We start from the raw sequence: 9,335 nt of genomic DNA, 5'->3' as shown, positions 1-9,335 counted from the left end.
GTTTCACTCTCGGACCACCCATAACAAACAGGCTGCATGCAGATTTTTGCAGACATGCCACACATTCTACTAAATGTAAAAAAAAAAAAAAGTAAGAATTTCACCCGATATCCCCTTTAACTTATTGTTTCTTCAATAAGTTGAGCATTACTTTGCAACACGAAGCAGAGTCTGAGGCTGGGAGGTTGTTTTCACATTAATCTGCCAAAGAATCTCTGCAAAATCTACGTTTTACTCCATTTTACTCTTGCAGATGTGATTTTCTGACATCAAAACTGAACTGGAAATCTATTTTTGGTCCAGCATGCAACGTACATAGCTGTGGAGGCTTGATTTGTTTTTAAAGCAATACATTTACATAGATTCAGACTTTAAAGAAATGGTAACTGTTATGCAGAGATTATATTGTGTCTGCTTGAAACAGGTGCCAAGTTGTATTCTATGTATTCTATACGGACATATATGTTAATAATCATTTTTAGTCTTATGTTGATTTTGTATGTTTCTGCAGCTTGATTATGCTTCCTGTAATTGTTGCAGTTTTGATGTCCGTTATCGTGTAAAGAATAAATGGAACGATGTCGCCCCCTTGTGGCGACAAGTGAAACTTGAAACTCTGTTAAATGTAACCCGGAAGTAGTTTGGTGTGTTTTTCTGATTCACACGTGGGGACCTCAAGCATTTAGCAACATGGCTGCGTGCAGTGTGGAGGAGCTGTTAGCTCAAGCCGAGCAAGAAGAGGCAGAAAAGCTGAAAAGCATCTCCGTCCAGAAAGAGTTAGATCTGGACTTTGACATCGGCAACCTGCTAGCTTGTGACAAAAACCGCATCGAGTCCCGGAACTTCAGACAGAAGAAGAAAGAGGACTTCCTTCGGTCGCTAGCTCGTGACAACACGCAGCTTCTCGTTAACGAAATATGGAAACAACCCACGGAGAGGGTCGAGGAGGTGATAGTGGCCAAATTACCTGACCCAAAGACCTCGCTGCCCAGAGAGAAGCCACCTCCGAAGCCTAGACCTCCGACGAAGTGGGAGCAGTTCGCCAAATTAAAGGGCATACAGAAGAAGAAGAAAACCAATATGGTTTGGGACGAGACAGCGAAGGAGTGGAAGAGGCGATGGGGCTACAAGAGGGCCAACGATAACACCAAGGAATGGTTGATCGAGGTTCCGGAGACCGCAGACCCAAATGAGGACCAGTTCTCCAAACGCGTCAAAGCCAAGAAGGAGAGGGTGGCTAAAAACGAGTTCAACAGGCTGAAGAACATCGCCAGGGCGCAGAAAGTGAAAATCCCAGGAATGGGTCTGACCCCCAAAACCCAGCAGTCCAAAGACGAGCTGTCCAGAGCCGTGAGTGTGGCCAAAAACTCCACAGCCTCCCTGGGGAAGTTCCAGGACCGCCTGCCCAAAGAGAAAGCCCCTAAGAACTCAGGCAAGAAGAGGAAGTTTGATCCCCTCATCGGAGACTTTTCTAACGAGAAACAGAAGCAGCTGGAGCTCCTGAAAACCATGGACAGCAAGAAGCCCAAGCTGGACGTCACCATGGCTGTCAATAAGCAGATGAGAGAGGAGGACAGAGAGGAGGCTGCAGCCAAGTACAAGAAAGGAGCAGGGAAGAAAGGACGGAAAGGCAGCACGCCAGTGAAGGGCAAAGGGAAGGGTGGGAAAGGAAAAGGAGGAAAATTTGGAAAAGCTGGAGGAGGGAAGAAGAGAGGGAAACCTGGGAAGCACTGAGGACTCTGATGTTTATTATCCTGCTGCATATGTGTGTGCCTTGGTATCAGATCGATGGACTGGACATTCATGGTGCATATAAACGGACTGATAGGTGTGATGTTTCTGTGGAAATTAGTTTCACTTCCAGCGTCAATGCAGATCTATTAAAACCCTTCCAATGTGTAATATTCTTGTAAAACACTTTACAAATACAATTTATTATGGAACTTGATTGTTTATATTCTTGTCTCTTTAACTGCACATGGAGGTTTTTTTCAAAATGAGATAGAAAGTTAATCTAAATGTTTTAGTTAATTTCTCAAGTATTTTTCCTGACTTCTAGCCGCTCAAAAGTTGCAATCTGCTGTTTTAATTTTTCTAATATCACTTGTAAATTGATCAGCAATTTGTGGACATCACATGGTGCTCTGGGAAACAGGTTTCAGAGCATTTATAGACTAAACTTCAATTTAGACTATGTTAGACTTGTATATCTAATGTAATTTTGTGTAGTTAAAATTCGAGGAATCAGCATAGTTGACTTTTACAAACTTCATACTTACAACCTGCTGGGATTTAGTTTATGATCTGGACTTTGGGACAACGCTTAATTGTGATGCACCTAATAACTGATTTTATATCTATACAATGGTATTAAGAGCCACTGCATCAAATAAAGTTTGGCATCGAGTTTATTAGCATCAGGAAATTGTATTCTCGCTACATTTAATCACAGATTGGACAATAACAATCATCTCAAAAAGCATGTAAGTACACTGATCAGCCACAACATTATGACTGACAGGAGAAGTAAATAACATTGATCATCTTGTGACAATATATTTTGTTGGAAAACTTGGACCTGGCATTCATGTGGATGTTACTTAGACATGTAGCACCCACCTAGACCAGACCAGACACACCCACCCCATAGCAATAACACTCCTTGACGGCAGCAGCCTGACACACACACTCACACAAACACTTTAGGTACAACTCAAAAAACATAAAGAACAGCACAAGGTGTTGACCTGGTCAACCTGAAACTGATCAAGTATCTGAGGGATGATCCACAGAGGCCCCTCCCCTCAACCCATAGGACCCAAAGGCCCCCACTAACAACACTGTGTTTCCAGACACCACAGGACACCCTTAGAAGGCCCATGTCTATTCTCTGATGAGTCCTTATGCATTTTTTTTTTAATATTAAATACCTTCATAGTATGTTTTAGCTAACCCAATGCCTGGAAGGAAAAAAAAATAAAAAATGAAGCCAGTATAAAAAAAATCTAATCATTTATTTGTATCGTTGTCCTGAAGTATGCAGGTATATTTAAAGACTACATGGAAATAGGAGGTGCAGGTGGTTTGACAGTAACTCTGACATCTGATACATTTATTTGATGTCACTTTTTTGAATGAAATCCAGTTGTTGAAATGAAACTGCCAGTCAGTGCGGGCATGTCTGCATCAGATTAAATGTTCTCTTAATGGAGCTATGGTGGCGGATGCCTATTTCCTCATAACTGCTCTCGATTCTCTTAACAGATAAATGCCTGAACTCTGTGTTCGCTTATTTCGTTCTTTCTAGAAGTCCGAGTGCTTTCCCAAGCAGCTTAGCTGTGGTTAGTGCTTATGTAAAGGCTTTGCTTTGGCCTTGGCGTCTAGACTGGAGGCATCGCACTTAATTAAGAGCAGTGAGACGTGTCACAGATTTATCCAAAGCCAGAATGTGCACCTAAAGTGTTTCTGAACAGAACTTAAAGCCATAAACGCTGTTTGAATGGATCTTTTCCGTCATTGGGAAGAGGTCACACACAATGAGGCTTATTAATTGTCTTATCTGTTTACATTTACAGGTGCTTCCTCTTCAAATTGTGCACAGATACCTTCCTCTACGCTCAGTTCACCAACTAATCCATAATACAGTTTAATCAGTTTAATGCACCCATTTCCTATGCAGCCATGTCACGATAAATAAAGTTATTCTGCATGTATGATTGCTTTGTATTAGAAGTCATTTTTCATAGTGGTTGCGGGCGGCTCCCATTGCTCAGATGCGATTGTCCGGCTGAGTGATCCCTCATGTTATTGATGGATGCTTTTTAATCGCTGACACAAGCTCCCAGCCAAGCTCCGCCGCACCGGAGCGGGAGGCGGAGGGGAGGCGGAGGGGTTTCAATCACCATCTGTTGAGCAGTCCGCCGACCCCGTCCAGGGCCCATTCATCTTTGTCCCTGCTCACCCAGGCCGCTGGAAAGTGGGGCACAGTCGATGACTCCAAATCAATCAAGCACTCTTGATGAGGTAAAATTATGAATTATCACTCAGGACGAGCAGGGGGCCTCGAAACTTCAACACACATGTGACCAGATGGCCAAAGAACAATAGACAAGCATGGTCTCTGAGAAATAAACAATTGCTGTGCTAAAAATATACAGTATGTTAGTGTAATAATCACACTTTCTGCCATGATATAAGAATATAATTGTCCTTTCTGGTCCTGTCCTGTTCTGCACTTGTTTGTGTGTGTTTCAGCCTGTGAGGGATGTGCTGCTGCTTGTGTCCAGCTCCAGTCGGTGCTGCAGTGGATTAGTCAGCTGCATTTATTCAAAGGGCAGCGCAGGGAGAGCGCAGGCGTCTCGGTCAGTGTGCAAGAGCCGGATCTCCAAGATGCAGCGTATCTACATGCACAGCAGTGAACACTTTGAAGTCTTCACCACCGTCCTTGCTCCACAAGGTGAGTGGCATCATATCTGCAGGGGAGTGAGGCGTAGCGTGACATTACTTAGATGTTAGTGGGATGGTGATGAAATGATGGAGCCGGCGTCCTTTGTTTTCTGTCCCCAGTGGACTTTTCGTATACTCAAGCACGCAGTTGCAGAGATACTTTTATTTAAAGATGTTCTCGTGCGTGTGTGCGGCTATGACAGACGTTAACCTTTTTTTGCTGATTCATTTCCACTCTCAATAGGGAGGTATCGGTACAGAGCAGAAGCCGAAAAGGCAAGTTCTCCTTAATTTAAACATCTATGGATATAAATCTGCATGTTTAGCTGTGTTTTGTTTGTTAAGTTCCACACAAACCTCCAGCAGAACCACTGAAATCTAAATTTTTATGTGAGTCACATGGGACACATGACCTCAGATGTGACATTGATGTTATATAAAGTCAATCAATTTCCTGCGGCCTCATCGTGAGATTAATTAATCTAATCCCTCAGACAAACACAGACCATATTTAGGTGGAACAGGTAATGAAAGCAGGTTTAAGGTTTCTATTTCACTACACAGCACTTAATCTCTGACACATAATCCTCCCCATTCACTGAGCCCGACCTGTAGACTGCAAAAGGGACTTTGACGCAGACAACAGGTTTTTATACTGACAACAGTCGTCAAAGCAGAAAGCCACACCTAATCTGAACTGTGCGTCTTCTGATGTGAAATACATAATAACTCAGGAGTTAAAATGACTGTACGTAACTCTCCCTCTGTCCATTAGATGGTGGTGGTGCACAAATACAGACCCCACTGGCCCGATGAGGTGGAGCTGTATCCAGGCGACGTCATCCTGGTGCTGTCCAAACATGAGGAGGAGAGGTGGTTTGGGCGGCTGCAGGACGGGCAGCAGGGCTATTTCCCCGCCTCGTGCGTGATGGAGCTGGGCCAGGTTGGTTTGGCCGTCTGAATGCGCCCAGTGACTGGGTAGGACTGGACCGTGCTTTTGGTGCAGTGTGAGGGCAGATCATAGTTTCTGTTCTGTCCCTCCTACATGAACACATTCCTATCTTGATTAAACAGAGATATGTACGTGCTAGAACGTCTCCCTCATAATTATTTCTTAACTGTTACATATTTAGTCGAGAACATTTATTCTGACCTTCCTTCGAATTTTCACCTGGAATTCAGTTTGGCTGGGTTGGAGACAATTACAGTTATTGTGTTTTCCATTGCTCTGGTGGCAGTTTGAAAAAATAAAAAAGCTCAGATTTTATCATAGTGGTGTAATTAGGACTATCTTAATTTGAGCCAGAACATTTCCATTACACACAGTCGTTTGGAAGAAGTGTGCATTTATGAGGCAGAGAGGGTTCACTAAAAGAAATCTTTGCCAGTTCATTAAGTACACTAGTGAAAATGAATGCATTTGAATATAACAGTCCTGCACTAAATCGTAGCTTCGTGACTGGGATAATGTTCAGTTTATGTTGAAACAGTGTTAAAATTCAGCTGTATGATCAATCTGTAGCATGTAGTTTATATTTCTGTTAAACTGGATTGACTCACCAATGTTTCTGTTTTTTAGCCCTGCCCACTGACTAAAATGGGTTTGGTAAAATAGTAGAAACAATACAATTCAATAGTAGCTACAACAAACCACAGCCTCCAACATGAAAACACAGTTGAGTCAACAGCTCCCTTAGTTGTTTTAAACAAATGCTGAATACCACAACCTTTGTGAAACTAAGATTTAATGCATGACTGTTAGATTAGAATGCATTAATTTTTAACCGTGTGCCTAATGAACTGGCAGCTGAGTATATATCCTGAAGACTAAATCAGAGTAACTTTGCCTCTTTTAGTTTGGTTTGAATCTTGCAAGTTCCCCTGCTTTGTGTGTGCGTGCGCACAAAACTGCTGCAGCATCCCTCTAAAGCTATACAGATACTTTAAAGGGAGCATCAGTGTGTGCTCAATACACACACTGAGGAAGAAAATCTGACGAGTGCAATTAAATGTCAGGTAAAAGCTGGCAGCTAGTTGTTTGAGTTGCATTGTGGGTATTATCAGCACCGGGATTTGGCATGGAAGAAGAGTGCGTGGGATAAAAAAATCATTTTTGAACTGCCTGTTGTGAGTATAACACCACTATCAGAGTCTGTCTGTGCAGATTCTCAGTCATCTAGGTCATAGTGAGTCTAAAAGGGGCTTCTTTGTTTGTTTTTTATCAGGAACATCTCACATGACTAGGGTCTGCTATCAACCCGACACTCACCTGCAACCGGAGGAAGTTGTTCAGATTAACCTGAGCACTATCTTATTCCCCACATTTAGTGGCTCAGTAATTACTTATTAATGGCCAGAAACTCCAGACTCGAGGAGTGAAACCTGTTGAGGACAGATGTTAAGATCACGTTGCAGGTAGCTTAGCCGCCACTGAATAAAGACTTCTTACTAGTCATTTAGAGCTGAAGAAGTCACTTGGATGAGTCAAGAAAACTCAAACAAGTCCAGCTGCCTTTCTTTTAGCTTTGTTTTTGGACATTATAAGAATCCAGTGTCAAACTGGCAGCGTGCTACTTTAAAAGAGGAGCTCTTCAATTCTCAGAAAATATGAAGAAATGCTTGTTTTAATGTAAACATTCACTTATATTTATGATATTTATAGGTTTTAAAATGTTATTTCTGACATTTCCTTTAATACAAATAGATGGCAGAGAGGTTAAAACATATTTAATCAGACTGAACAGCAACAACTCCATCTCTGTCTTCTCTTGACGTCTGAAGAAATAAAAAAAGATGAGATAATCCTCTATTTCTCCAACAGGTGGGGAGGGAAATTTGCAGTGTTTCAGCAGAACACAGTTTATGGACAGTGCACACAGAAGATATTAAAAAAGTAAATTAAATAAATCTATTAAATAAGGAAAAAAAAAAACAATAATCTCAAAGTAGGAGGGAAGCTGTTGCAACAGGCGACCACCCCGCAGGCGCTATCTTGGGAAAAATTAAATAAAATAAAAGGATTGACTACTGTTATTTATGGTGGGAATAATAGTAACAAATAAAGAATTGAACTTGGACACACTGTCTCCTCTCTCAGGCTAATCTGCCCAACAAGGTCCTGCGACGCAGTTTATCTCTGAGGACCTCAGCCGGCGGGGACAGCGAGCGCATCAGATATGTAAAGTAAGTGTAAACACAAACAACAACCATATCTAGTAATTATGCCCCTCGATGCGCACACGCGTACACACCGCGCGCACACACCCAGCATCCGGCAGATGTTCCCCACATCCCCCATCTCCAAATCCCATCCCACCGCTCTCCGCCCAGCGCCCCTGAACAGGTGGCCCCCTCTCGTCCCTCATTAGTTGACAAAGCACACTGATTACCAAGCCCCCCGAACGCACACATGCACGCACACCAGCTAGTCAGTCCCTTCTCTCTGCATCTCATTATGGTTCCAAAGAGGAGGAAAGAGGAAAAAGATTTTTTATTTTTTTATTTCGCAGCCTGCAAACTGAACTTTGCTCACACACACACACATAAACATAAACACACTTCACACGGCGCCTCTGTACGGCTCCGTGCCTGTCTTGTCTACTAGCGGCGGAATTTGGGTCATGAGGAATAAACAGGTCCTTTGTGTTTGTTATTTCCTCTTTGTCCCCCAGTGGACACATTCTGCAGGCGCTCAGGAGGGGGAGCAGAGGAGGAGGAGGAGGCCAGAGTGAGCGAGAGGGCCCCTTCCCGGCGCAGAGGCCCCAGACCCCTTTGCCTCAGCCTGTGGCCTCCCAGCCCCAGAGCCAGAGATCTCCAAACTTGCTCCACAGGATCTTGTCCAAGTGCCGGAAAAAGAGTGAATACCAGGGAGCCACCAATGGTGCCTTCGAGGGCGACTAAGAAGCCCATTCTTCTTCTTTGCCGTGGGTGGCTGAGCTCAGTTCACTTTGGAAGGATTGTGTTCAGGGAGTAGGTGGATGAGCAGAGGAGCTTATAAAATACGCCAGCCTATAATGTGTCATATCAGATATTCTTGACCTAGCTACGTCTCTAGAAGCAAACAGGAGGTTAGACGCTGAATGTAAGCACCCCCAATTAGCGATGTCACACCGGGCGCTTTGCTCGTTACGTCTGATGGACAAGGCCGGTTGTGACATCGCTGACGATGGGGGTGTTGTCTCAAGTGCAATATGCCAGGCAGTCGCTCTTTTCTGCCCAGTTTCCAGCATGCTAAGCTCAAAAAACCACGCTTACGCTTTGGAAAATGTATAATCGCCGTAACCACAATCACACGTGTAGGACTTAGCAGCACTTAAGTGTGTAAGTGACGCTTCATGTGATCAAATGTAGCTTCTTTTTTCTATAATGTCGACTGTGATACATGTTATTTCTTTTCTGGTGTCTCAACTTCATTTGCTCGTGTTGATATGTATGTATAAATATATACGGTATATATTTGGCTGCAAATTATAATTGCAGCAATGATGATAAAACCAGAAAACACTTCCCGGGCTAACTTCTTTTTTTTTATTTCAGTGGAAACATGCCTCAGCATATTAGTCAATGCTTAAGCTCCTGCTCATTTTCCTTTGGACACATTGGGCCTCCCTCCTATTTAACCGTGCTGGAGGAAAAAGAAGAAAAAAAAAACCTCTCTCAAGCGAAAAGGAAGTGCGATTGAGGCCTGCCGAAAGCCTCGCCAAAGGATCGGGGATTGTGCCAGTTGCCCCGGCAACACAAAAGCAGCTCTCAGAAGTCGCATGTAGCCCTCTTCTACCGTGGTGCCTCCCAGCGTGTCCCCAGTGGATCTCTAAAGTGTGGGCTGTATATTACCTCCTTCTTCCAGTGGACACAAACAGAAACCCTAATCCTAACCTTGGCCTTGACCT

General features: G+C 43.4%; 2 protein-coding genes across 2 annotated transcripts; both read left to right on the top strand.

Moving 5' to 3' along the window:
• The first annotated feature begins 669 nt into the window (after positions 1-669).
• rrs1 (ribosome biogenesis regulator 1 homolog) lies at positions 670-2,407 on the top strand. Its single transcript, XM_084566740.1, has one exon. The coding sequence runs from the start codon at positions 691-693 to the stop codon at positions 1,732-1,734; it is 1,044 nt and encodes a 347-aa protein (XP_084422866.1). The 5' UTR covers positions 670-690; the 3' UTR covers positions 1,735-2,407.
• A 1,944-nt stretch (positions 2,408-4,351) lies between these two features.
• Positions 4,352-8,346, top strand: LOC311503801 (vexin; the record flags this gene model as incomplete). Its single annotated transcript, XM_084566675.1, has 5 exons — positions 4,352-4,456; positions 4,691-4,722; positions 5,222-5,389; positions 7,544-7,629; positions 8,118-8,346. The coding sequence occupies exons 1-5, from the start codon at positions 4,390-4,392 to the stop codon at positions 8,344-8,346; spliced, it is 582 nt and encodes a 193-aa protein (XP_084422801.1). The 5' UTR covers positions 4,352-4,389.
• Positions 8,347-9,335: the final 989 nt, after the last annotated feature.

The sequence above is a fragment of the Chelon labrosus genome, assembly GCF_963514085.1.
Source record: "Chelon labrosus genome assembly, chromosome: 18".
NCBI classification, from domain to species: domain Eukaryota; kingdom Metazoa; phylum Chordata; class Actinopteri; order Mugiliformes; family Mugilidae; genus Chelon; species Chelon labrosus.
The sequence above is the reverse complement of the archived record's forward strand: the minus strand, read 5'-3'. Positions and strand labels throughout refer to the sequence as shown.

Excerpts from the sequence above, each read along its gene's own strand:
- rrs1 (XM_084566740.1), top strand. The coding sequence starts at position 691 with ATGGCTGCGTGCAGTGTGGAGGAGCTGTTAGCTCAAGCCGAGCAAGAA.